At 55.4% G+C, this 26240-nt stretch overlaps 12 protein-coding genes across 12 annotated transcripts; 3 read left to right on the top strand and 9 right to left on the bottom strand.

Moving 5' to 3' along the window:
* Positions 1 to 862: 862 nt before the first annotated feature.
* CGGC5_v008822 (uncharacterized protein) lies at positions 863 to 1522 on the bottom strand (the record flags this gene model as incomplete). The annotated part of the gene is made up of 4 exons (XM_066152068.1): positions 863 to 1055; positions 1108 to 1113; positions 1391 to 1442; positions 1495 to 1522. 4 exons carry the CDS (start codon positions 1520 to 1522, stop codon positions 863 to 865), a joined length of 279 nt encoding a protein of 92 aa, XP_066008343.1.
* Positions 1523 to 2452: 930 nt separating this feature from the next.
* Positions 2453 to 4483, bottom strand: CGGC5_v008821 (Dihydrosphingosine 1-phosphate phosphatase; the record flags this gene model as incomplete). Its single annotated transcript, XM_032034846.2, has 4 exons — positions 2453 to 2535; positions 2610 to 3868; positions 3925 to 4141; positions 4270 to 4483. The coding sequence occupies 4 exons, from the start codon at positions 4481 to 4483 to the stop codon at positions 2453 to 2455; spliced, it is 1773 nt and encodes a 590-aa protein (XP_031886135.2).
* Positions 4484 to 6419: 1936 nt separating this feature from the next.
* On the top strand, positions 6420 to 7704 carry fabG-18 (3-oxoacyl-[acyl-carrier-protein] reductase FabG; the record flags this gene model as incomplete). The annotated part of the gene is made up of 5 exons (XM_066152067.1): positions 6420 to 6734; positions 6879 to 7056; positions 7139 to 7249; positions 7359 to 7451; positions 7556 to 7704. 5 exons carry the CDS (start codon positions 6420 to 6422, stop codon positions 7702 to 7704), a joined length of 846 nt encoding a protein of 281 aa, XP_066008342.1.
* A 65-nt stretch (positions 7705 to 7769) lies between these two features.
* On the bottom strand, positions 7770 to 10207 carry uba2 (Ubiquitin-activating enzyme E1-like; the record flags this gene model as incomplete). The annotated part of the gene is made up of 5 exons (XM_032034848.2): positions 7770 to 8073; positions 8123 to 8469; positions 8525 to 9529; positions 9590 to 9760; positions 9917 to 10207. 5 exons carry the CDS (start codon positions 10205 to 10207, stop codon positions 7770 to 7772), a joined length of 2118 nt encoding a protein of 705 aa, XP_031886133.2.
* Positions 10208 to 11187: 980 nt separating this feature from the next.
* On the top strand, positions 11188 to 12341 carry CGGC5_v008818 (Queuosine salvage protein; the record flags this gene model as incomplete). The annotated part of the gene is made up of 2 exons (XM_032034849.1): positions 11188 to 12115; positions 12169 to 12341. 2 exons carry the CDS (start codon positions 11188 to 11190, stop codon positions 12339 to 12341), a joined length of 1101 nt encoding a protein of 366 aa, XP_031886132.1.
* Positions 12342 to 12571: 230 nt separating this feature from the next.
* Positions 12572 to 13213, bottom strand: cdm1 (DNA polymerase delta subunit 4; the record flags this gene model as incomplete). The annotated part of the gene is made up of 2 exons (XM_032034850.1): positions 12572 to 12745; positions 12800 to 13213. 2 exons carry the CDS (start codon positions 13211 to 13213, stop codon positions 12572 to 12574), a joined length of 588 nt encoding a protein of 195 aa, XP_031886139.1.
* A 460-nt stretch (positions 13214 to 13673) lies between these two features.
* rec14 (Meiotic recombination protein rec14) lies at positions 13674 to 14807 on the bottom strand (the record flags this gene model as incomplete). The annotated part of the gene is made up of 4 exons (XM_032034851.1): positions 13674 to 14044; positions 14096 to 14641; positions 14718 to 14754; positions 14805 to 14807. 4 exons carry the CDS (start codon positions 14805 to 14807, stop codon positions 13674 to 13676), a joined length of 957 nt encoding a protein of 318 aa, XP_031886138.1.
* A 1638-nt stretch (positions 14808 to 16445) lies between these two features.
* Positions 16446 to 17167, bottom strand: CGGC5_v008815 (uncharacterized protein; the record flags this gene model as incomplete). The annotated part of the gene is made up of 2 exons (XM_066152066.1): positions 16446 to 16504; positions 16579 to 17167. The coding sequence occupies 2 exons, from the start codon at positions 17165 to 17167 to the stop codon at positions 16446 to 16448; spliced, it is 648 nt and encodes a 215-aa protein (XP_066008527.1).
* A 631-nt stretch (positions 17168 to 17798) lies between these two features.
* On the bottom strand, positions 17799 to 18251 carry CGGC5_v008814 (mitochondrial 54S ribosomal protein bL32m; the record flags this gene model as incomplete). Its single annotated transcript, XM_032034853.1, has 2 exons — positions 17799 to 17845; positions 17903 to 18251. 2 exons carry the CDS (start codon positions 18249 to 18251, stop codon positions 17799 to 17801), a joined length of 396 nt encoding a protein of 131 aa, XP_031886136.1.
* A 747-nt stretch (positions 18252 to 18998) lies between these two features.
* On the top strand, positions 18999 to 20177 carry CGGC5_v008813 (Septin-like protein spn2; the record flags this gene model as incomplete). Its single annotated transcript, XM_032034854.1, has 3 exons — positions 18999 to 19113; positions 19227 to 19789; positions 19848 to 20177. The coding sequence occupies 3 exons, from the start codon at positions 18999 to 19001 to the stop codon at positions 20175 to 20177; spliced, it is 1008 nt and encodes a 335-aa protein (XP_031886141.1).
* Positions 20178 to 20890: 713 nt separating this feature from the next.
* Positions 20891 to 21647, bottom strand: CGGC5_v008812 (Guanylate kinase; the record flags this gene model as incomplete). The annotated part of the gene is made up of 3 exons (XM_032034855.1): positions 20891 to 21145; positions 21211 to 21530; positions 21638 to 21647. The coding sequence occupies 3 exons, from the start codon at positions 21645 to 21647 to the stop codon at positions 20891 to 20893; spliced, it is 585 nt and encodes a 194-aa protein (XP_031886140.1).
* Positions 21648 to 22638: 991 nt separating this feature from the next.
* gel2 (1,3-beta-glucanosyltransferase gel2) lies at positions 22639 to 24351 on the bottom strand (the record flags this gene model as incomplete). Its single annotated transcript, XM_032034857.1, has 2 exons — positions 22639 to 24075; positions 24346 to 24351. 2 exons carry the CDS (start codon positions 24349 to 24351, stop codon positions 22639 to 22641), a joined length of 1443 nt encoding a protein of 480 aa, XP_031885968.1.
* Between the last annotated feature and the right edge of the window lie 1889 nt (positions 24352 to 26240).

Here is a 26240-nt window from a genome sequence, read left to right as displayed (position 1 = left end):
CCTCAAGGTACCTGACCGAGCCCATGAACCGTCCAAACGAACAGTCATCAGTCAGTGAGGTGCTGGTGGTGGCCCCCCCTTGGGCGCTTCCCCTGGAACCTCCTCCCTCTTCGCTTACCTCGATAAATTCCTCGCTTGTCCCGATTAGATCTGCGCTAGACCAAAGCTGGCAGGCCTCTGCGTGCCTTAGGCGATAAGGCACTTGCAGAATCCGGCACCGGAAGCCCAAATGACGTCGCCCTTTTGGGTCAGAAGCCCGCAAATTTGAAAACCAACTGCAGCTTTCGCAGACCGTTTGATTGCAGTTTTATGCGCCGCCTCTATTTTCGAGGCCACAACGACAAGTCAATATAATGGGTTGCAAGTGCCCCATTTCAAGGAAGACGCGAAGCGATGGTCCTCAGTAAAGGCCCCCCAACTTCAGAGGTACCATAAAGCTCAGAGAAGAGGACGAGAGGGGGGACCAGAGGGAAGAAGCGAGAGAGAGGATGTCGAAGAGGGTGAAAGTGGTGTAGACAGTCGCTGGCAGGATTGGTCGCCAACTTGCTTCGCTGTTGTCGGTTTCTCAAAAGGCGGTTGGCGATTCAGATCTCTGCAAAAGTCCCATTTGGAAACGAATACTTCTGCGGTTATGTCCTCGTGGGTGTCAATATCGCCAAGCCCGCCGTTCCATTCCGCGCATCATTGTTCTGTTCTGACAGCTGCCATCAATGTCGTGAGCATGCTTTGTCTGGATAGCTGCTGTCGCGGCGTCGGTGTTCCGTCCCAGGCGCAGTGGTACCGCGGCAAACATTAGCCAGGGGTAAGTCACCGCCTGTGGGAAACATCGCGCCGGGAACCCAATCGAACCTCGCGAAAAGCTTCATCCAATGGAACCAAGCATCGGGATCTGATAATCTGGCATGGCACGGAGGCTCGGCACCCCCCAGTCCAGCCCTACGGACTGGATCACCCGCAGCGGATCGTCCGATGATCTTCCCCAGCTGTCTTGGGGGCCGAGTAGGCTGCTGGGCATGTTCCCTCGGAATCCGTGGGTTTTGGCGGTGGCCTTGCTGCTGCTTCGTTTTTAGGAGGTGCCGCCCATCATCGGTTTCGTCCCGAACGCACCTGTTGCTAGGTTACGATGAGAAAAAGCAAACTTCGTGGTCCCGGTCCCAGAGTCTCTTTGTCTTGGTCGTAACCCCCTGAGGCGGACCAACCCGCCAGACACCCATCGCCAGCTCCGCACCTCATCCTGCGTGAGGGGGAATCAACGGGGTGATCTGCTGGGCCGCTGGAACCCCACATTGTCGTATCTGACCATGGTTATGGCGTCAACTCCAGTGTCCCAGACGTGGACCTCGTGCTCCACGCAGGCCAGCGACCCCTCAGAGCCTGCGTGTTCACCGACTAAGTCATGATGATGCCCGAAAGATGATGATGTACGCCGCCCAGCAGTCTACCTCTCTAGGGTTAGTTTCCGTTGCGAAGTGATGGACAGGCGATAAGAAATACCTGGCTTCAAAGTCCTCCTCTCCAGCATCGCGAGTGGCCCAAATTTGTGAAAAGCCCTCTTTAGATGTGAACTTAAGTGACGAGAAAGATGGAAATAACGCAACGGTACATCCAGGATATCGGTCCAGTATCGTCTCTTCGAGGGGTGCAAAGAGGCCAGCACCGAGGAGGTGAGATCAGACTCGAGGAACAAAGATGTTATCTCTCATCTGGGGCCATCAAGGTACTGGGATATGGCGTGGCAGTGCCCTCGTAAATAAGGAGACACATCTGATTGGCATGATTCTCCCCAGCTTGTGCCATCGACGATGGGCAGGCGGGTGACGACGACGGTAGATGAAGGAGACAAAAAGTGAGGGGATATGCAAAAAGCACGCGCTACAACTGGCAAGTCAACGTGGCGGTCGTGGGTCTCACCTATCCATTCTCACTCTCTCAGGCATCCAAACGCACGTCTCACAGCCAGCGATCCTCCAGAACCTACAGGTTGACGAGGCAGACCACCCGATGTAACTCGAGATAAAAAGAGGCTTTCCATTCGGCTTTGATATCTCTACTGATACACACTCGATTATTACCTGATCCCGGCACCATCTCCCCAAGAACAGGTTTCCCAGAAAAACGCCTAGAACAGGATATGCGCACAAAGGCCAACCTCCCTCTGTCAACAAAGTCCCTCAAAATATCAAAAACCGCCCGGGGTAGACGCAGAAGAATATAGATACGGTCGTGCTTTCGTCAAAATAAAAAAATTCTATGCCGTCCCCTTTTCTCGTCATCAAACAGCTTCGCGAGGCAAACCGCCCCCTTTTCCAGCTTTGGGCGTGGTGAGTCAAGCACCTATCTGCCGATGCATCATGCAAGGAGAAAAGAAAGGTTTCAGAGATGGTATCTTTTCGGTGAGAAACACAAACGCAAGCTCTCCGCGTCCAAGATAACCCGGAAAGAATTGTCCGAATTACGGATTGCGAAGATGGGCAGATCCCATGCCGACCAACTCGAACATGATGGGGATCAGGCCAACGCCCAGCCACGCGATACCTATGCCAGCTGTCAGCACCTGCACATGACACCAGGATATCCGGATCTTGCGGAAGAGGGTTGCAGCAACGTACCTGTGTAAACCACCAATTTTGTTACGACCTCGACATCGTAACGCACTCGAGGCCGGATAAGACGCAAGAACATTTCCTTCTCGCTGAGCTCGTCCTGCTGGCCGACCGCCAAATCCATCCCTTCCTTCTCCTCGTTTGGACTCGCCAACACGCTGCCAGTGCCCATCATCCGCTCAAAGTCGTTGAGCGTATTGTGGCCCTGCACGCCCGAAGCGGCTCCCTTCCCCTCCCAGTCCCCGTTTTTCTCCCGAAGCTCGAACATGCTACCCTTGCTTTTAACACTACCATTGCTGCCGATGCTCTCCCGCCGCCTACGCTCGCGGTAGGCGAGCGTCTCGTAGGCGTCAGCAGCACTCTGCGGACCGATTGATACGGACCGACCGCGCGTGGTCGGGTGACGGATGGACTGGACAACACGGGGAAAGTCCCTGACTGAGGGGATGAGGGTATCCATACGAGATCCTGGGTCGACAGTCTCGTACTTGGACGCAGGGGTGAAGAATCGTCTGGGAAGATTCATGTCAACCTTTTCCAGGAGACGGAAGATGTGTGGCAGGCCCTTGAGCAACGTAGGTTTCATGACCTCTCGCCAGACGAAAATGACTAGTACACCAAAGATGACCCGAGCGAGGACGACGTGCCAGCCCAGAGCATTGAGGTCAATGGATTGGACGCTGTGAGCATTACCCCCAAACGAGTCCAGCGAGGTACGGCCGTACATCCAGGTTCCGATTTCCAGGCCAATCACGACACCGGCAAAGGCCACACTGTCGTCGAAGCAGGGACAGTCGTCCGCTGGCTCGGGGTGTATTCTGACGAGCGCAATGATGATCAGAGCAGCAATGGCGGGTGCCCACCAGGAGCTGCTGTGCATATACGCATCCAAAGCCGGGCCGTAGTGGAACTCAACCAGAGAAATGGCGGCGCCCAGGACGGATCCCACAACGACGTCGGTGAATCCATGCATGCCGCAGTACAGACGACCGAAGACGATGGAGATCGCGTAAAAGTACGACAAGCCTTCGAGGAGGTTCTTGGTTGTGTCTGGTAGCACTGTATCAGGGCTTCGAAGCACCAGAATTCCATATACAGCCACGGACACAGCATTTGCGCTGTGCGTCGAAGGGAATCCATATTCTAGAGCAGCGGAACCGGACATGGTGATTCGATGTAAGGGCGGGGACAGAGGTCGCGGGAGAGAGAACAGATCCTTGATGAAACCGGTGAAGAAGACGCCCTCGGCGAGAATGTGAATAACACTGTCAAAATAGTCAGTTAACTGCATCCGTTGTATAGAAACTTGGGATATCCTCACCCTTTGCCGAAGGAGGCGTAGCCGCACCAGAAGAGCATGGGCAGGCCGATCATGAAGAAGGTATGGGTACCGAGGTTCGCAGTGATCGCAAAATAACTATCGAGCCAAGGCGTGCGCATCGTCTCTTGCAAGTAAGCCAAGTACGGCGTCTCCCATCGGATCAGCGGCAGCATCCACTGGCGCAGTCGGTATCGCCATGTCGGCAGCGCCCTCTTATCTGTGAAGAAGCATAATGTCAGCTCAGGCCGTCATTACTCGCGATCCAACAGCCCCGCTCTCTCCAGGCCGGTCGCAAGACTCCTGGCCACGGCAGACAGCTGAACCAGACGACAGAGTGTAGCGTACAGTGATCCAGGCTCCTCAGTCCGGCGTCGGGCGCGTCGCTGGGGCTCTTGACGATGTTGATTGTAGGTGGCGGCGGCGGCGCAGCAGGCAACTCGGGGAAGGCGTCGAGCTTCTCGGCATACGGGTCTCTGGGCGAGGCGGGGTTTGGCGCCGATGCGGCGCCATTGGTATGACCAGACATCAGGCGTTGTCGGATGTCGCGATCGTGAGGCATACGGCCATTCGACTCTGGGTCGGCGGGTTGAGCTGGCAGGCGTTCGGTGTGGATCGTGGTTGTTCGGGGTCGGTATTAGGCGGGCGGCGACGGGCAGTCTGGCTACCTAGGGTGGTGGTGGACGAGGACTCGGAGGTGATGCTTCTGCGATTGCACGACGCCTCGGCAGGAGACTTTGCATTTGCTCCGGGAAACGAGCGTGGTAAGAAGGTGACCAGCGTACCGAGGAGTGGCAGTTTTGGGCGCAGATGGAAGAGAGAAAGACGTGTGAGGCATGCAGAGCAGGAAAAAGAGGAAAGGGAAATTTGCAGCTGCAGTAGTGGTGGGATTGCGATGTTGCGTTCGCACCATAATGGACAGGACGTGGAACTGTAACTGGAACCTGAGCTGGAACCACTGGCGTGGTGGTGTGGAAGGTACTTGCCGCAAGGTACCTCGACACCTCCAACGTTCGTTGGAACCAACCGAGGCGCCGGGTTGTCGTCTGCATACCTGACCTATCTAGGTTCGTTACACGGGTGCCCAAGGTACCTTACCTTGGAGAGGTACAGCAATCATATGCGAAACGGCTTCTAGCGTTAGCGGCGACTACGACCGCAGACGCAGCTCTCTTAGACGTCACAGAAGAACAATCAATCAATCAGGTTGCATCCAATCCGCTAACTAGCGACAGGCACAGCGATGCGACGGGCCCCATTGTCATTCGCTGCATCGCTCCACGTCCTAGAATCGACAACGACAGCGGGGTCTATCTTAGCTTCCCAGCCCGCTGTTGCCAATCGTCTTTGGCAGATTCAGATGCAAAGTCGACGGTACTTTTCCCCAAGGTATCTACTTTGGGAGGCCACACAGGGATCACTCCAGAAGACTTTAACCTCCCAAGAGGTGTCCGTACTGAGTAGAAATGGTCCGTCTAACCGTTGCGGGTGGGCGCATGTGGACGCGAGACGGGAGCTTCAAGCCTCATCCGCGCCAGACATGTGCCTCACTTACTTTTCACTGTCTATCTGGGTAGCCCGAGGAGGTACTCATTCCACACTCCGCCCCCCGCTTCACACAATCTCCAAGAGATCAACAAAAAGATATCCTCATTTCTATCTTTCCAACACCATGAACAGATTAGACCTCGAGTACTCGAGGCGAGGTGGAGTACAATGACGGTCACCTCAGCAGACGTCTGTCTCACCATCTGAGAGCTAGAAACATGGGATCGAAGAATCCAGACGGAAAGCCACAAAGACCTCGGAATCAGATTCCTTCTCCAGCAATGCCAGAATTGAGACACGCAAATAATGCCATTATCATCCTCCGCCCAAACTCCCCCTCAACGCCCGGCCAAGCAAGACCCCCGAAACCAGGTCCATCCCAGTCTCTTGGAGAAGCTGAAAGCCTCCTGTCTTGTTGCTACTCGTGTCTCTTTCCCCCCCACCCTGCGATTTCAGATTGCGCATGTTGCATTGAATCAGCTTCGACGTCCGAGAGCTTCATGAAGGGTCAACAAGAGCTCTCTTGCTGTCCCTCTTGCTTTCTTCCACTCCCCGCCCAACCTTGGGTGCTGGTGAACAAACCGAAAACGGCCAATACGACATTCTGACTTCGCACATCTTCAGCCGTTCAACCTTGTCCATCTTCCACCTCGGGATATTCTTCCATCCCTTCCTCGCTTCCACCCCACCAACACCAACAGCCAAAAATTAGACTCAGACACACACCCCACACCTCCATCTAGTGCCGTGTCCCGCCTCAACCCAGAGAGCTCCCCCCCGTCTTCGTAAACGTCTCCATATCCATCAAACCAAACCAACTCATTCACACACGCAACCCGTAACCCCCAACATCCCGAGTACTGCGTAGTATACTGGCAACCTCAACCATCCCAAACGGCAAACTCACGCGCCGCGTACTATTGACGCATCCACCCATCCCTCCAACAGCAATGTCCGGCGCCCTCCTCCCCCTCCGCGCCCGCCATGCCCTCATCACCGGCGCATACGGCGGCATCGGCGCCGCGATCGCCGCCCGCTTCGCCGCCGAGGGCGCCCTTGTGACCCTGCTCGGCCGCAAGGAAGACAAGCTGCGCGAGCTCTGCTCCCAGCTCCCACCCTTCCGGGACACCCGACTCGCCCCCCTCACCGCCGCACCCAACACCAACACCCGTCCATCTCTGGATGAGAAGCCCCCGGCGCACTCGTACGCCGTCATGGATGTATCCGCCCAAGGCCGCGATGAAGCCGTACTGGACGACATCTGGGTTCGACCTCCCCCTCTCTTTCTTATTTCTTTCCTTTCAATGCATCATGGCAGAAGCCATATATATATCTTGCTTCACTAGCTAGCTAGACAGCCTTATCCGCGTGTCGTCATCCACTAACAGAGGAAAATGGGTCGCCCACAGAAACGGACGGGCCAGACAGACGTCCTTGTCAACGCCGCGGGTATTGCGCAATTCCAGCTGTTACAGAACACCTCACCCCAAGCCGCCAGCGAGCTCCTCGACACCAACCTCATGGGAACCATCTTCATGTCGAGGTACATGGCCCAACGCATGAAGCGCAGGCGCGCAGACAGGGATGGTAAGTCATGGCATACTTGCCACATAATCGATCCGATCGCACCCGCACAGAGTGTGCCTTTGCAAAGCACTGAGCAACCCAGCTGACTTGCTCCTGAACCTTTTAGCATGCATTATCAACGTTGCGAGCTTGCTCGCCGAAAAGGGCAGCCCCGGCACCAGCGTATACGCAGCGTCGAAAGCTGGCATTATTGGTATGTTTTATTTTTCTCTTTGGCTTCGTTCCTCATCGCACGTCTCCGAGAGGTCTATCTGTTGCCTCCTTGCCCCGTTTGTCGTGGACCAAATCTAATCTGCCGAAAGGTCTCACCCACGCTCTCTCCGTTGAGCTGGGGCCACTGCGAATCAGGACCAACGCCATAGTTCCCGGCTACATAGAAACCAATATGCTTGCCTGTAAGAAACATATCCTCGCCCTATTTCTTATCCGCAAGCTAGGCTTCCGAAACCCCAGTAAGCCAATGTTCTTGATCAGAACGGTGCTAATATACAAATTACAGCAATGTCGAGAGAACCCCTCGAAAAGCGAATCCCACTTGGGCGGCTGGGTAGACCTGATGAGGTAGCAGACGCCGCCGTCTTCCTGGCCCAAAACACCTACGCCAATAACTGCGTCCTCAACCTGGACGGTGGGCTAAGTGCAGTCTGACGAGCTAGAGCTCCCTAGGTTGTGGAGGGACACCCCTGGCTTCAATTCAACAGACCCTTGCAATATCAGTCGTCAATGACGATGGCTCCACCCGTAGAATCATCTACGAGGACCACATCATCACTGCTGCTCGTCGTTGCGACCTTGGCTTTCTTAGCCTCGATCGGCTCATCTCCATCGTCAGGCCGCGGCCGCTTGAGGTTTGGCGATTCCTCCGAGACATCCAGCGAATGCTTGCCGTTCTGCTGGCTTGTACCGTTGGACTCTGCCGTCGCCGGCGCAGGTGTCTCCTTCTTTGGCTTACGAGGGATCTCGGGTTTTTGATCCGCGGTCATGCCCTTGACGGGCTTATCCTCGAGAGGCTCCTTGCTGCAAGGGGTTAGCTAAGATTCAAGGCAATTGCATCAGGGGGGCGCACGATTCTTGTATGCTGATGACAACATTGACGAAAGGCTCATCGTCATCCTCATCAATGACAGTAAGAAAGGTGTCTTCCGTGATTCCAAGCTCGCTGAGCTTCTTGGACAGGTTTTCGGTCTCATCAGGATCGTAAAGGGGGCCAGCATCGTTGTTCAGGGCGAACTCCTTGTCGCCATATCCAAGCTCCAGGCGCACAAAGTCTTCAACGAGGTCCTTCAATGTGGCTCTAGACATGTCGACGGAGACAGTCGTCTGGTAAACGCTGCAGACTGGGCATTCCGGGTTAGGGGCCCGGTACTTGGTCGCATTGAGCAGACGAGCAGGGTTGTGAGGGGAGATGAACACCTATACAGACATTAGACCGCAACTCCAATCACCGCTGGAGAAGACAAAACTTTACCTCCTTAGTATTAGTGTATTCACCCTTCAGGACTTTAAACGACTGAAGGACACACAGACCAGCAACGATGGCATTAGTCGTGGCAATCGCTGGGATGATGTTGCCTGCCATTTGCTTGATGTCAAAACGAGACTTGCGCTCGATGCCGAAAATGGAAGAGCGGATGTTGGCGCTTGCTGTCACGAAGTCCAAGGTGTCCTCGTCATCCTTGTCAAAGGTGATCAGAGGTTCGGCTCCTCCGTTTTGGTGCGCCTTCTTCAGCTCTTGCATACGCTTGCTAAGACGATCCAAGCTGTCGACGAAGACGGCAAAGTTCTCCTCCAAGCTCCACACCTTCTGGCCCTCCTGCAGGATCGACGCCTTCGCACCCGAAGCTTCAGTAGATTGCTCCAACAGCTTCTTGTAGTCAAGCGGCTCAGGCTTTCTCCTCGACTTCCACATGTCCTCCATCGATGCCAGTCGCACAATGTCGCTGTTGTAGACCTTGTCGAAGAGAAGTTGAGGGAAGGCCTCAGTACCCAAAGCGTCGCGAATGGCGCGCAGGGCAGCGGCCTCCTTCTTCAGCTCCTCGATTTCCTTGGCGTTGTCGGCATCGGCTGAATTGTCGAACGCGGACTCGTCCTCGCTGGCGCCAAAGATCTCGCTGAGAAGATAGCTCTTGCCCCACACGATGCAGTGGATGGGCTGGCTCGGCGTGCTTCGAATCGTGCAGACGGGGAAGGACTTTGGCGTCTCCTTTGGGGTGCAGTCGTAGCATGCCGTAACACCCTTCTTGATGACCTGGACATTGCCGTTGAATCCTGTGGTACCACTCTCAATCAGGGGCACATCCGCCGCTAAGCACATCCTGTTCACGTGCCGTCTGGCCTCGAGATTGTCGAGCGCATTGAAGACGATGTTGAAGTCTTTGAACCATCGGGTGTTGAACTGTGAGTCTTTGATGTTCGCATGGTGCGCGACGATCTTGACCTTGGGGTTGAAGGCCTGCGCAGCATCTTTGGCAACCTATCGACCTGTCAGCACCGCGACACACCTGACATTTGGCTGCTACGCCAGGAAACCTACCAAAGCCTTGGACTTCTTGATGTGCTCGTGTCTGAAGAGAAATTGACGGTTGAGATTGCTCAAGTCGATGGTGTCCAGGTCGACAACATGGATCTCGCCGTAACCGGTGAGCACGAGGTTCTTGAGGAGTTCGCACCCGATGCCACCAGCTCCGACCATCAACACGCGCGCCTGCGTAGCCATGATTAGCTCAATTGTCATTTCAATTTCATCCGACAGCACTTTTGCATGATCCGGCAAGTTTATGGGACAAATATGAAATCGCGGGATGGGCGTTGCGATGAAAGGAAGGATCGCGTGGTCTGATGCGCCGGGGCCGCGACGTACCTTCTTGACGTTTGCGTTGAGCGAGCCGCCGAGCGACTGCTGGTAGAACTTATCACGCCGGGGAACGGCAATCGGTTTCTGAGCTGTTTGCGCGGGAGGCTGCGCTGCAGGTGCGGCGGCGGGTTGCTGTTGCTGTTGTGCGGGCTGCTGCTGCTCTTGAGGTTGTGGTGCGGTGGTCATCTCTGTCGCTGTCGCCGTTGCCGTTGCTGTGGCCGTCGCGAGGGGCGCGGTCGGTTCCGCGGTGGTTGCCGCAGGTGCAGCTGCTGCGTCTGCTGCAGTGTTGGAATCCATCGTTTCCGCGCGATGGTGCTGGTCGTTTTTCGGTCGGGAAAGAGTCAATGGAGATGATGAAGAAAAGGACGAGATCGGAGGTGCGGTAGCAAGCGCGAAGGTGGGTGTAAGCTTGCAGCCGCGCTAGGTGGGATGGGATGAGGGCGGTTTCAGTGCGAAGCAAGGCTGCACAGAGGAAGGCAGGTTGAGGTTTTCCCAGAGGTCAGCGGGAGGAGCGATCGCCCAGATCAAGGTTCCAGCCAATACCGGCAGCCGGTGACGAGATCGTGCAGGGATTCGAGCTGTAGCTTCCTTGGGGAATTGCCGCGCTCGTGCTGTGATTGGTCTGGATGAGAACATTAAGCGGATCCCTCCCGCGTCGTCGCTTGCACTCTGAGGTGAGCTCACTGACGAGCGCTGTAACCTCAGCGGCTTGGTGCATCCTCTGTCCCCTGTGAAACGCTGGACTGATGCCTCCAGGGCTGCCCTGACACGGCACCTTGCCTTAGGTGCCCACCACTGATCGTTCGTCAGGCCTCCACCGGTTCCTGGCAGTGCCTTTGGAAGCTGGTGTACAGCCCCTTTCACATGGCAATCAGCCGATTGCGCGGGTTTCCCATTCTGCGCAGCGAATATACGGTGTTGGAAAATAACTGGACGATGGGATTGTACGAGACCCCTCCAAGGCCCTCACTCCTAGGATGATCGTCGCCTGCAATAGAGCGGTGATCCAACAAAAAACAAACGGGTCAGTGCAGCTGTATGGGGCGTGGGCTCTCTGCCTCTACCGCCTAGGCCAAGGTTCAAACCTGCGTCGTCCCCTCAGTGAAAGAATTGCAGAGTCGTCGCCCAGAATCAGGATCACCCAGGTGCAGCATCCACGGCGGCCGTATTCGTGCAGCATACGAAAAAGGCAAGTCGCATTTGAGTCAAAGGAGAAGCCGCATCTGCAAGAGGCACCAGCCACGCCGGGACAAGTCAGGGGCAGAAACATCGCAGCCATGTCTGACGACGAGGCCGACCCGGAGCTTCTGGCTCTCCTCCGCCAGCACTTTCAGAAGAAGCTCAACGTCGACGACGAGCCTGAGACGGGCGTCCTCGAGGGAGCCGAGTACGTCTACGACAACTCCATCGATGTCTGCATCGACATGAGGGCGACCAAGCGTGCTGCTGCCACAATCTACGCCCAGATGGAGCAGAAGCAGTACTCGACGGCCACCTGGGCCGAGCACGAGCTGCATCCCAAGACCAAGGACGACAGCACCGCCGCCTTCATCTTCACCATGGATCTGCTTAACTTCTGCTTCTGGTCCGAGAAGCCAGAGGATGAGCGGTTCGCCGTCGAGTACCGTGGCAAGACCTGGACTGGCTACTGGAGCATGGTCGCTTCGCTGCAGAGGGCTCTCGATGAGGGCATCCCCATCACGAGCTCTGACTTTTGGCAGAGCGAGGATGAGTGTAACATGGAGCTCATGAGGCACGTGTTCAGATCCAAGACGGAGGAGGAGATGCCTCTGCTCGAGGAGCGCCTGACTTGCCTCCGTGAGGCTGGCACCGTCTTGTATGAGAGGTACAACTGCAGCGTCACAAAACTCATCGAGGCCGCCAACGGCTCTGCGGTAAGGCTCGTCAACCTTCTCGCCCGCGATTTCGACTGCTTCCGTGATGAGCACGTCTTTGAGGGCCGCCGGAAGCCGGTGCGATTCCTCAAGAGGGCCCAAATCCTCGTAGCGGATATCTGGGCCTGCTTTGGCGGTGAAGGCATCGGCGCCTTCCGGGATATTGACAAGATCACTATGTTTGCCGACTACCGCGTCCCGCAGATCCTCAACACCATGGGCTGCCTGTACTATAGCCCTTCGCTGGCGACGGCTATCAACTCTAAGCGGGTTTTGGAGAGCGGAGCGAGATGGGAGCTGCAGATGAGAGGTCAGTTGAAATACGCTACTAGCCCGAGGGCTCAGATGCTAACTCTGGAATAGCATGCAGTATCTGGTGTGTCGAGTTGATCAAGCGGGAGATCCAGAAAGACCACCCCGGTACGAGTGTCAACGCCATTTTGATTGATTTCTTTTTGTATGATACCATGAAAGAGTTGGAGGCTGCAGGCACCGAGACGGTGAACCATCACAGAACGAGGAGCATTTGGTACTGAGCTACTTCAGACCATATGGAGAAGACTTCTGATGCACCTTCAGTGGAGGTTTAATTACAGACGTTGACTTTCGTGCCGAGCACGTTTTCTTTGACTATTCTACAGCTTAATTCTCATTCCCATGCCTCGTATACTCGTGATGCGAGACGGTTCTCAAGCCAGTTCAACTCCAAACGCCAGTAGCTTCGTAATAATAAATCGGTCTTGCCTGACCTGGAGCACCCACTTGCTCACACAGATCCAACTGCAGTCGAGTTCATGAGCTCATCCATGTGAGCCAGCTCAATGTTAGAAGTGCCCTTCTTCTCCTCCTTGAGCAGGACCGCGAGCACCTCGATAGGCGGGTTCAAGCCAAGCCTGTCGGCCCGCTCCCAACGCTTCATGCGCTGCAGACCAATACACGGCTACACAATTGTCAGCGTTCCCACTCCAACACACCAGCTCAAGAAACGACTTACACCATACTGCGAGCTCACATCAAAGTACCGCAGCACCTTCTCCGCCAAGGTCACATCCTTCTGGTGAACCCGGGGCGCGATGCGCTCAGCCTCGATCGACTTCCAGTACTTGTTGATCTGCGCATCGCTAATCTTCTCAGCGCGGATGACAGCCTCCGACTTCTCGGGGACCTCTTCCTTGACTTCCTCTTCCTCCTTGGTCTCGGGCTCGTCAACCTGGATCTCATCGACCTGCACAGCTTCCTCCTTCTTGGCCTGCTCGGCCCTCTCGACAGCGGAGCCGAGGACGGCCGCCTTCTTCAGATCCTTCGGGACCGGCTTCGAGACCTTGTGAGAGAAGCTGATGGTCGACTGGCCCCGAGCCGGACCGGGTCGGGCTCGGGCGCCGCCTGTTGATCTCCGAGTTGTGGGCATTGTGGATGTTGGTTGTCACTGGTGACCGGGGTAGTGAGTGGTTGTCGAAGTCGTGTGGGCGCGGGGGGTCGGGTATTCGTCGTAATGATGCTCTTAATGTTGCAGAGACAGATGTATGATAGTTCCGATAGAGATCACTTCAAATAATGTCACCAATCGCAGTCGTCGCAATGCGCTCGTTGATCTCATCCGGATGTGAAAGTGAATGACGAAAGAGGGAAGGAGACAGGGGCCTAAATTTTGGCGGGGCAACGCGAGACTGGTACGAAGGCACGTGCGCGCCATCCCTTCTACGGTGCCCAAAGGCGATGATCACTGTATTTGACACTGTCCTCTCTGTCTTCATTTCAGCATGTCTATTGTCTGTCTTTGCCATTTAACGCTATATATCGCAGAAACTGCATAGCTTGCCGGGGTATCTGAGATGCACACCAGCCTTTTGTATCGTCCCACTGCCCCTCTACGCTCCAGTGGCCTCTCTGTAAAACGAGATGCTCCTGTTTGCTCCGGCAGTGCAGAACATCTCACTCCTTCCGGTCTTGGGAAGCCACTTGACAGACCACAGTGCCTTATCCGTCTCGCTGTGCGTAGCTACGCAGGCATAGCGCTCGACTGACCAAACCTTGACCTTGCCGTCCATCGCTCCGCTCAGAAGGTATTCGCCGGTGTCGCTCCAGTCAATGGACGTGATCCATGAAGAATGGCCCGTCAGGTTACCGACTTGTTCGCCATGCTTGAGATCGTAGATGGCAATGATGGAAGAGTCGCCAGCGGCCGCCAGTCTCGTGTTGCCTGGAGAGAATGCCACTGCGCGAACGGGCTTGGCCAATCCTGTTCATGGGTCAGCTGGGAGGTCTCGAAGGAGAACATATGGGTCCATACCAGGCAGAGAGGACGCAAGCCGACCGGTGTCATTATTGAAGAGGTACACGGAACCGTTCTGGTGTCCGCTCGCAGTGAACTTTCCGTCTCTGCTCAAGTCGACCGACATGCCGAAGCTGCCCGAGCCAGGGCTTCCCGTCTCATACTCCCGGATCTTGGGCGTTCCCTCTTCGCCAATATCCCACACGTTTATCCGGCCGTCGTATGTTGTGCCTGCCAGGAACTTGCCGTCCTCGCTGAGCGCAATGGCCCATGTCTCGCCCGCCTTGGAGTTCTGATCGGTGACCTCCGAGTGAAGCTTCCACTCACCCGTGTCCTTGTCGATGACCCAGACCTTCAGCTCGCCGGCAAAGCCCGCGCTGGCAGCTACACGGCCATCGCGCGAGGTGCAGATGTGGTGACAGCCGAGCTTGTGGGCACCGCTGATGGACTGTGTGATGGGGATCGCAGGGTCGGCGGTGTTGTGGACATGAAGGGTCGAAGAACCGCTGGCCGAGAGAACGGCTCGGGGTGTAGCAGCGAGCCCGAAGATGTCGGTTATGTGGGCTGAGAGTGTGTTAGCTAGGCTGCGTGACGAACAGGTGGAAGCTCCTCAGAGCTTCAAGCTCCACGGATGTCGCACCATTGTCCACAGTGTGTGTGGTCAGGTATTGTTTAGACTATCTCAGTCAGCTCAAGTTTGGCAGATGTTCGTTCAGAGTTCGCCTACCATGGCTGCCAGTCCATGTGAAGCTTGTGCCGCTGTGGAGGGTACGCGGTTGCGTATGGGAAAGTTGCGACCGCGATGTGAATAGGAAGGTGGGGGCTGACATCACACATTTGCGAAGAAAGACCCCTGCAGTGGGCTTTTTGGCAGGGAGGGGGGCAATTGAGGGGCGCCACCAACGAACACCACGACCCATGCATGCTCAACCGCAACAACCTCATGTCCATTGAGTTACCATCCAAAGAATATTCTCTTCATTTTGTATAGTGACAATAGAACACTTCCGAAAACCAATTACTATTAAACTCATGCAAGTAGTAAACCATGTTAACCATCCGATCCTTCTTTTGTTATAGATCTAAATAGGTAGGGAGTTGACGAAATATTAAAGGACTACTTCGACCATCTCGACAATTCCTCCAAAATCATCAGAACCCTTTAAGGCTACTGATAGTAATCAGCTGGCTTAACGTCCTCGACTAATATGGATCAAGTCCTTGATGGAACCCCGACCCTGAGCGGTTGCATGCCTCTTCCAGAAGACGCTCCCACGGAAAAGGCAGCTTGTTGGCCAAGGCTAGCTCAGAGGGAGTTTTACCCTGCTCCTGGCCACACTGGCGGGTTCTGGCTTCTATGTCAGCTCCTCTGCTCAGCAAAAGCTTGACTAATGGTGTTCTCTTTTGAACGCAAACGCTCGCAAACGCGCGAAACGGTGGGTGCTGCGGCGGTGCCTGTGCACAAACATGGTGTAATGGAGTCCATCCATTGGCGTCCAGGCCATTGGCGTTCGCCCCGAAATTGATGAGCAGTCTTGCAGTTGCTTCGTCGTAAGTGTTGCGCGACAGCTCATGTAGCGGCGTGAGGCCCTGCAGATCTCCCAGCATCGGGCTGGCGCCCCCCTTGAGCAGTTCCAGGACGATTTCGTATAGGCCATCCTCATCATCGACCATGGAACATGCATAGGTCAGTGGAAGGTGCCCATCTAATCTTCTATCAGATCTAAAGCCTTGGGGAACTGGTCCTAACCAACAGCGAGCATTCGGGTCCGCGCCCTCTTGGACGATCAAGCTCACTGCTTCTGGGTTCAGCCCTCGAACGGCCTTGATCACCGGAGGCACTCTCATAGATGTCTCCGCGTCAAGGTGGGAAGAGAGGATGGGCAGTCTATGCTCGTGCAAAAAGTCGAAGACTTCCCGGATTCTGTAGCTAGCGTATGGTATCTCGTCACAGTCAAGTCTGGATTGCGGGTCGACCGGGTTCAGGGAGTCAAAGCTTGGGATGCAATGGCAGTTGTCGTGCCTCTGATGCTTCGAAAGAAGAACGCGCGCCTTCGTATGGCACTCGAAAAGGGGAAGTTTAATGGGTACCTTCCAGTTGAGCCGTGGAACTCTGCAATGCGACATGTGTGCCAGTACTGGATTTAGGAGTGACTCTGGTCCCATCTCAAAGTGCGCTCGATTGTCGAGGAGAAACTTCACAGTTGCTGGACCTACCGTCTGTGTACACAGGGCGAGGCCGAGAGGGTTCCAGTGTTGTACGGGCAAGAAAGGTAGGTGAAGGTCTTGGCTGGGGCAGTGTATGAATCCGAATTTCTGGTTGACGCTTGCGCCGTGTTGGATGAGGCTCCTGAGAACCTTGACGCGATTATGTTCCGTCAAAAGGGATCCCCCAAACGCGCTGTGAGTAAAGTAGTCGAGCGCTCCCTGCATTGGGGTAATTCCACACTCATCGCAAGTCAAGAGACTTGGACAGTCAACTCTGTGAGAGCAAGACTTACAGAGTATTTCTCCCAGTCCGGGTTCCGGTCTGGCAGCCCAGTCAGCATCAGCTCCTTTTGAAAGAAGCCATTCGACAGCTTCAGGATGCCCGCCGCGAATGGCAGTCAGTAATGGCGTCCAGGCACTGCGTACGGGCTTTTTCTCATAGAAGAGCGTGCAGCATACGGAGTTGTTCGACCAAGCAGTGCCGCCGTCGAAGCGGCCACATCGACAGTAGCTGTTGGCATGATAGTCGTCGACATCATCGTACACCCAGTTTAACGGTGCTCCGGCCAGGAATGCGTCTTCCATCGTCCGGGTCAGGCCGTGGAAAGCGCCCCAACGAAGAGCGTACCAGTCATCTTGACCACTCTGGGTGTACAGGGTCGGCTGGAGAATGTCGTATAGCCTCGTGCATGATAGCTTCAGGTTTTTGAGGTCTCGAATGCCGTCTCGAAGATTTGTCCTGTGGAGTGTGTAGCCAAAAGGCAACCGCAGATGCGACTTACTGGGAGGGCTGATGTAAGTGACGATTTGGAGAATAATCTCAACCGGAAGGTCTACCAAGCCGGTATATGGATACTTCGTCGCAGTTTGAGCAGTGAACATGGTGTACAACTGTATTGTCTAAGGTGTGGGCTTGGCAAAGAAGGTGTGTGTTGATAATCGATACTGCCGTTGAACTTCCTGTTCACATCGGGAGTCGACCAAGTCAATAATCTTATATCCAGGACAGCATAGTTTCTCACTTGTACAATGCCTTTGTGAGAAATGTTTGCATTGTTTCCAGCACCTCAAAGGCAGTTGTGTCGACCAAAGCATTGTTGGTCGGACAAAGACCTGTCTTGTACATTTTCCTTCAAGTTGGCTCGTTGGAAGTGACGGAACACCTCCGAGGTAACAGACACCTGTTTGTTGCCCTGAATGACCCGAAGACGGTCCACCGTGGCTCAAAAGTCCTTTGAAGATGTCGTCTCAGTCGTTTCAGCGTGAACTACCCTCCTTGTAATGTGAGAGTTCGGGTTTGATGGTCTCGACAAGCTGATGGGGCCCCAGAAAGCCGGCTCGATCGGAGACCAGCCCAGAGAAGTTCTGCAACAAGTTGGCAAGTCGCCAAGCAGTCACTGCGATTCTGATGTATCGTCTTAAGGTGATGGATTGTCCCGAACGCCGCATGGTGCTACCAGTCGTACACTTGAATATACACGTCTTTTAAAAAGTTACACAGCCCTTTGGCAACTTAGAAGTACTTTCCCGCTTCAAAGTCCTTCCACTGGTTTTGGATCGCTATACCACCAAATGTCAGTAAGACACCTCCAGAGAGGTCCCAATTTGGCAACTCACATTTCGTACAGGTGGGGCATAAGACGTGCTGCCTCTTGACCTGGCCACATCCAGGACACTTGCACAAAGACTTCACATCCTGCAGCGCCTTTCCAGCCATCTGCCTGTGCCTCTTCTTGGAGTGAGACGTCTTCTTCTTCGGTACTGCCCGGAGTACGGACTCCCAGATGCCGCCGAGCCATGCGGGGATGTTGAGGTTGATTGCGGGGAGGGCGGCGAGCGTCGGGAACATGGGCTGGACGAGCTGGCGGGTGTAGAGAGAGAATATCCTTGCAGACCTGGAGAAGGCTGGCGCGGAGATCTGGGGAAGAATGCGCAGGGGCTGCGCGGTCATCGCAATGGCGGCCATTTCGATATCGTGCGGCTCGAATTCGTCTCGCAGGCGAGGGTGTTCGGAAATGGCAGTCGCTTCGGCGGCCTGTTGCAGAGAAGAGCAACCAGATAGTCGGTGTTCGGTCGTCCGCTCCAGCTGGAGAGTACTGCTGGGCCTTGGGCGGCGGTCGGTGTAGTTGGTGTCGCGGCAGCAGGGCAGTAGCGAGCGCAATAGTGTCACCACTTCACGATTTGAGGCTTCGCTCTGTCGTCCAAGCCGGGAAAAAAAAGACGTGCGACCGGGGGAGCTGTCAATTGAGATTCCCCAACCAATCACAGCTCACGTCACGCACGGACGCCACCCAACCAATCAACGCGGCGAGGACCCCTTTCCCCCTTTCCCTCCAACCCCTGTCGACACTCCCTGCAGGGAAATTATTGTTTGCTGGAGGTGGAAGGAACAGCCTATTAGCTGCAGCCAACGGCCAGTGCCTGACTGAGAGACACGGGGGAACGGGTAGCAAAGCACCTCCAAGTGCCAGCACAGAGAAATTACGCTACCCTTTTGCCCTTCACCGGCTTGTTCTCCTTCGAAACATCCTGAGTCCTTCTCCAACCGCAACCTCGTGATCTCTTTCTTCCCTCTCCCTGCCCACTGCCATTCCGACCCTCGACTCGGCCCCCAATTCGAGACGAATACTTTTCTTGGAATACAGAAACGTATCTCAGCTTCACTCCTTACCTTTCCGTACCACTTTCACTCCCCACGGGAAAAGCAGACACGATGGCGCAGCCCCAGACCATCTACCCTCAGTCCCACGTCGGTTTCGACAGCATCACGTCCCAGATCGAGAAGAAGCTGTTGAAGCGTGGCTTCCAGTTCAATGTCATCTGCGTCGGTGAGTTCCTCTGTGCAATTGTCCCCGCGCTGCTCTCTACCGCTCGGTGGGCTGGCGTGCCTCGCGATGTCGCGTCAACCATAGGTGCAGTCGACTGACGCTCGACATTACAGGCCAGACAGGTTTGGGCAAGTCCACCCTGATCAACACCATCTTCGCCTCCCACCTCATCGACTCCAAGGGTCGCATGATGCCCGATGAGCCCGTCCGCTCCACCACCGAGATCCAGGCCGTGTCTCACATGATCGAGGAGAACGGCGTCCGTCTGCGCCTCAACATTGTCGACACCCCCGGTTACGGAGACCTGGTCAACAACGACCGCTGCTGGGACCCCATTGTCAAGTACATCAAGGATCAACACTCCGCGTACTTGCGCAAGGAGCTCACCGCCCAGCGTGAGCGCTACATTCAGGACACCCGCATCCACTGCTGCCTCTTCTTCATCCAGCCCTCAGGCCACTCCCTGAAGCCCATTGATATCGTCGTCCTGAAGAAGCTCTCCGATGTCGTCAACGTCGTTCCCGTTATTGCCAAGTCCGACACCCTCACCCTCGAGGAGCGCCAGGAGTTCAAGGAGCGCATCAAGGAGGAGTTCGCCTTCCACAACCTCAAGATGTACCCCTACGACAACGATGAGTTTGATGAGGAGGAGCGTGGTCTCAACACTCAGATCAAGGTGGGAAATCTCCTTCAAGACAAAGACCCTGTATATCGATTGGCTAACCTGCTTGCAGGACCTGGTCCCCTTCGCTGTTGTTGGCTCCGAGAAGTCCATCATCGTCAACGGCAAGCAGGTCCGTGGCCGCCAGAACCGCTGGGGCGTGATCAACGTCGAGGACGAGAACCACTGCGAGTTCACCTATCTGAGAAACTTCCTGCTCCGCACCCATCTCCAGGACCTCATTGAGACCACATCTCAGATCCACTACGAGACTTTCCGTGCCAAGCAGCTTCTGGCCCTGAAGGAGAGCAGCGCACACGGCGGTGGCAGCAGACCCATCAGCCCTGCCGCCGACCGGGAAATTAGCCGGAGCTCGCAACGAATGACCATGAACGGATACTAGTTGACGAACATCCCCACCCGCGCACTCGAGGAGCCAGCAGGCAATGATATTCTTGGGCGGCCGGATTTTCTGACGACTTTTCAATCTCATGGTGTTATGCGCAGATAAAAGGCACGGCACGGCCCCGGCAGCAAGCGGAGGCTGCATCGACCGATAATTCTCAGGGCAGAGTCAGCAGCAGCTATCTCCGCCGGAAGACATGGGAGAAGTTTGCGTGGGATGAATGAAGATGCCGGCGTTGCGCGCGGATATAAGTCATACCCCCTCTGGCCCTGTGGTCGTTGTTTAAGTACTTGTGCTGGCGAAATAGTCCATTATTCCCCCCTTTCCATCTTACAGCTGGACGCAACTTTCTATTTTCTTACTTCGACTTTTAGCAGCACTTTGCTCGACTTCACACTTTCTTACGTTTTAATCCAATCGTACTCTAATAGAGAGTTCGTTTCGATACCTCATGGAGAATACACCTGACATGGCTTATGATCCCTCAAGCAACGTGATATGTGACCTCAAAATGGACCAGTATATATTGCCTATCTCGGCTCTATAAGAATGCTTTTAGTCTAAAATGCACACACAAAAGACCGCCATGCTATGTCGAAGAAGCCCATAGTTCTTTTTTCCTGAATTTCGTATTCAGTCCCAACGCCTCGGTATATACCCGTCCGATTCCGCTCCTAGCCCGGTTTGTAGTTTTGTAGTTTTTACCCCTTTCAAGAAGACTTGTAGACAAAGTCCTCGAGCTGCTTGTAAGCCTTGTCGAGGTCGTCGTTGACAATGGTGATGTCGTGGACGCCAGGCGTCTTGGCGAACTCGAGCTCGACCTTGGCCTGGGCCAGACGCTTCTGGATGCTCTCCTCCTTCTCGGTCCCACGGCCGCGGAGGCGCTTCTCGAGCTCGTCCTCGGAGGGCGGGGCGATGAAGACGTAGCGCGCGGAGATGGAGCTGTTCTTGATCTGCTTGACGCCCTATTTGTGACACTCCTATTAGCATACCTCCGCCTCGGAAATACAGGCGAGCTGTGTAAACGTACCTCCATCTCAATGTCGAGCACGACGACCTTGCCCTTGGCGGACTGCTCCTCAATGGTGGCCTTGGAGGTCCCGTACGAGTTGCTACCAAAGGTGGCGTGCTCGACGAAGCCGTCCTTGGAGACGAGGTCGGCGAAAGCTTCGCGGGTGACGAAGTGGTAGTCGACGCCATCGGCCTCGCCCGGGCGCGGGGCACGGGTGGTGTGCGAGACGGAGAGGGCGAAGGTGTCCGGGTGGCTCTCGAAGAGGCGCTTGTAGAGGGTTCCCTTGCCGACGCCCGAGGGGCCGGAGATGACGAGGGGACGGCGGTCGGAGGGGGGGACTAGTGTTTTCGAGAGTGTTAGTCTTCTTTTCTCGTCTGTTTCCGCACCCCGTGCGGCGATCAGGGAGGAGGGCGGGCTGTGGATTGCGATGGTGCACGCGACGTACCGGGAGCCATTGTGCCTAGATGCTGTCTTCTTGAGAAGCTGGGAACGGGAGGTTGACGTGGGATTGCGCGGGCGACCGGTCGGAGGCGGGGCAGCATAAGGGAGGCGGAGATGTAGGCGATGGAGGGGGGGGGAAGGAGGCCTTAGAGTTTCGAAAGTCAGGTCCACGGATTCGGGGACGGAGGGGCGGTGGGCGGTGCGGGCGGGCGGTCAGTCGCACAAAGAGTCACCCCTCTCATCCATCCCTTGGGGTCGAGTACCTGATACTACCTATTGGGAGGTACGGCACCCCCATCGCTGTGGTGGGGGTCTGACTCTAGCTTGGCCTTAACGCCGGCAGAAATTAGGTGCCGCTGAAGACTCAGGACGTTGAGTCAGCGGGCGGTGAGTGAAAGCCGTTGAGGGATGAACCCCTACGGTTAGTTGAGCGTGGTTGAGACTACGCATCTGATATTGAGAATAGTGTGACAATTCAAGATGCATTTTACTCTAACTTGATGTCCTCCATGCACCAGGCCATGGAGAACGAAATGTCAAATCGCTCAAATGCCCGTCTTCAAAGTCCAATAACGCTGTGGGACAGTAAGTAAGAGGTCTCTTCCCTGGGGAAGTTGATGAGCGCTTGCGGTGGGCTTAAAATGCAGTAAAGATATCGATCGGGCTGAAGGTTTTCCCCATAAATCACCTCTCATTTTGCGAAAATCCAGCCTTACGGGATAGACAGGGTCTGCGCGCGTCGTCTATGACTGGCAACTTTACCGAGTCTTCTGCCAACCAATATACAAATGCGGAATGGCTCGAGTCGCTTAGGAGCTATTGACCCCGACACATTCAACTCACGTCACATCAAGGGGTACAGAAGACAATGTTATCAATGACGCATTCGCATCTATTCAGGTTTATACACAAACCGCGGGGAATCTATGTCGCCAGAAAGAAACCAATTCATAACCTCCAAGCTGACCATTAAGCCAAGTACCAAATCCTGTACTCATGAAAACTTTACAAGAAAAGAAGAGCAAGAAGAGGGGCGGCCAAGGCCATGACCTCAGGACGCAGGGAAATTCCCGCGCTGGTAGCGCCGCCGGTAGAGGTAGGGGTGCTGGTAGCAGCGGCACCAGTGCCAGTGGCGGCCTGGGTTCCGCCGGCGGTGTTGGTACCGGGAGTGTTGGAGTCATCGCCAGACAGAGGAGAGACAGCGAGGTTGGTGAGCTCGGTGGTGCCGTCGGAAGCGTAGACCTTGTACTTGACGGACCAGTCAGAGATGGTGATGATCTTGCCGGAGGGCTTGGGGCTGATGCCGTTGTCGATCAGATCCTGACCGCCAGGGGGGACGGCAGGCAGGGTGAAGTTGTTGTTGAAGCCCTTCTCGGTGATGAGAGAAGAGTCGCACTTGGGAGCCTTGGGCGAGGAAGAGGAAGCCTTGGTAGCCTGGAGCGTCTTAAAGTCGACCTTCTTGTACTGAGTGGCTAGGTTGTCGTAGTCGACGAGAAGCTTAACAGACTTGTCGGCGTTGACCTTGACAATACCGTAGTTGTTGTCCTCCTGGCTGTACTCGTAGACGAGACCACCAGAGAAGACGGAGTTCATGTCAGAGCCGTAGATAGACTGAATCTCGGTGAAGACGCGAGGGGTAACCTTGTTGCAGCCAAACTCAGAGAAGAAGACGGGTACAGAGGTATCCTTCAGGTCGGCAACGAGCTGGTCGTAGGTGGACGTCTTGAAGCTGGATTCACCGCACCAAGAGTAGGAGTTGAGGCCGAAGAGGTCGGCCTTGCTGGGGTCGTTGGCGTCACCGTTCTCGGCGCAGGTCAGGTAGTTGAAGGAGTCAACGAGAATGGAGCGAACGTCAGCAGCGGAGTAGCCGACGGGAATCTTGCGGTCGGAGTGCTTGGAGATGTAGTTCTTCAAGTCACGGGTGATGGCGCGCAGGTAAGGAGGCACATCCCTGGCGGTCTCAACGTTGTTCATAACCTCGTTACCGGAGAAGAAGGCCAGGGTGTTGGGGTAGTTCTTGAAAGCCTCGACGATGGCGAAGGTGCGGTTCATGTAAGCGGCGTAGTAGCTGGTCCAGGGCTCGAAGCTGGAGATACTCTCGCCAACCAGGGGAGAGTTGACGTCGAGGACCATGTACATGCCAGCGGCGTTGAAGATGGAGGCGCAAGCATCGTGGTTCAGGTTGGGGTCCAAGTTGTAGACACGGATGGTGTTGGCACCGAGACGCTGGAGGAGGGCAGCATCGCGCATGCAGACATCAGCGTCGCTGAGGGGATCCTTGTTGTGCTTCGGATCGTAGCCAGCGCTGCCGCCAATCTGGTAGTCGAGACCAACGATCTGGAACTTCTCGCCGCCCTCGGTGACAAAGGCATTGCCCTTGACGGAGAGGGGCTTGACGGCAGCAGCCAGGGTCGCACTAAGTGCGATGAGGGCAGAGTGAACCTATTGAAGTCACGTTAGATTTGGGCGTTCTGCAGGTCGACGACGTAGGGCTGGTAGTGGTGGAGGGTGATCGACGAGGAGGCGTTTGCAGGTTGCAAGATCCAATCGATGGGGTTGGCTATGTGCTCGTGGCACGACAGGTGTTGGCTGAGTCTCTTGCGCCCTGATCGTCGCCGCGATGGATGGCTGCGACAAGAGACAACCTCCTCGGGTGCGCCAACCGAGCCAATGGAGAGGGGAAGGCGTCAGAGAGGTCGGATTTTTACTTACAAGCATGGTTGCAGTATGCGCAGGGTGAATGCGACGTTGTTCTGTTGTTTGCTGAAGGGTATCGGGATATTAGACTCTGTCGTAGAAGTCGTACCGTACGGCGATATTCGTATAGTTCGCTAGTGCGAATCCAAGGAGTGACGTGAAGATGAAGGTTGGTTATGGGGTAAGCCAAAGACGAGAAGTGAGACACTTTTGTTGGCGTGGTGAGAGAGTGACAAGAAGAGAAGTATGGTGGTGAATGCCGGGATAATCGGTGTTCTCGATCAGTATTCGCACCTTCCGTAAAGTAGGCAGGCGTGGTTTGGATACGAGAAGCAGGCAAGAGGCACAGGCACAGGCGCGACGCGGTCGGGCGAGTGACACTGTCTGTCAGCGAGTGGTATGAATTAAGGTAAGGTGTGAGAGAGACGGGAAAAGGAGCCCAGGCAGGAGTAGGAGGGGGAGTTCGTAGAAAAAGAAGAGGAAGGGGAAACGGCGCCAACAAGAATAGGCCGAATCGTGACATGTAAATTAAAAATGGAAAAGGCAAGTGCATGGCTCCTCCCCTCCTCCTGGGCTCCCGCCTGCTGGATACGATGCTCACTTGATTTGTCTCATCTCGGCTTAGCGTCACACACATCATCTCCAGTCCGTGGTTTGTGCCTTCCCTAACAAATTGGATACATCCGACTACCACGGCGAATCAACCTTCTTTCTCGACGTCGGGCCCTGTGCGGCGGCGACTTTTCTTTCCTTCCCTCACCGCACCGAGCACTTGCCGCCCTCATCAGCCCAGTCGTCTCAACTCTTGAAAGCCAGCTATTGGCCGCCGCTGCACCGCCGCCCCTTTGGACAGCCCACGGTGCCAAGAGAAAGTTGAATTGGTTTCCAGCTCGCAGCTACTTTCTTCCAAACCCCCTCTACCACAGCACCACCTCACGTCGGGTCCCTCCCCTGCTGCCGACCCTTCCTGGCCTTGGATCAATCCGTAGGCAGTCTCGCCGTCGCTCCCGTAGCGCGTCACCACTGCCTCGAAGTCTCTTTACCTTTGCCGGATGCCGCTCCGTTTCCTCAACTCCAGCGCTGCCCCTCCTTCGCAAACAGAGACCACCTTCGCGAACGACACAGACACAGACACAGCCTCCCGGGATCTCGATTTCTGACGCAAGGCCCTCTGAGGGTTTGAGGGGACACCGGCCTACAGGGTTGAGGCTTGGGGCCCGTAGCAGACCGGAGGGGCCTCTTGGCTTTCCCACTGCATTATCCCGCTACTTTCGCTTCTCGCTTCGCTGTTGCTTCTTTTCGCGCACCATCACAGGCAGAGAGAAACGGGAAAGGGGACTTTTGCCTGACAGCATGGGATGGCTCGGGCAACGGCCTGCCCCGCGCTGGCCTCTCACATCTCTCTGACTTGAGGGTGATGGGTGCTGACTAGTCGTCCTGCAGGTCCTTCAAAGCTTGGCTACATGTCTAATTACCTCACCCCGGTCCGACTAATCTCTCTCGCCGCCGTTCTCCATTGTGGCCCCTCGTTTATCTGCAGGTCTAGCATGCAGGCCCGTTTCCCCTAGCCTTGTGCCTTAATCCTCTGAACGGACGACATGCTCTTTTCAAGGTCTGTCCGTTGGTTGGTTTTGTTTTGTTTGTCGGTTCTTGAAAATTGATTTCTATTCCCCCCCTCAGAGTCCAAGCCGTGGAATAATCTCTCTGATCGCAGCAAGACGTCACAGCCAACAGAAGAATACCCCCTTTCTCCTTGCGAAACACCTTGAGACACTATAGACAAGCTTTACAGGACAATGCGCCAGGCTAGCGAGACCGGGGTGCAGAGGGGACAAGTCGGAGTGATTGACGGCACAGACGAACGACACAACCGCAGTCGCAAAGTCTCCAGCCCACCAACGCTGCCCATG

Source organism: Colletotrichum fructicola (genome assembly GCF_000319635.2).
Source record: "Colletotrichum fructicola Nara gc5 chromosome Unknown KSG_Nara_v1_contig05, whole genome shotgun sequence".
Classification (NCBI taxonomy): Eukaryota; Fungi; Ascomycota; class Sordariomycetes; order Glomerellales; family Glomerellaceae; genus Colletotrichum; species Colletotrichum fructicola.
This window is presented reverse-complemented; position numbering and strand designations above follow the sequence as displayed.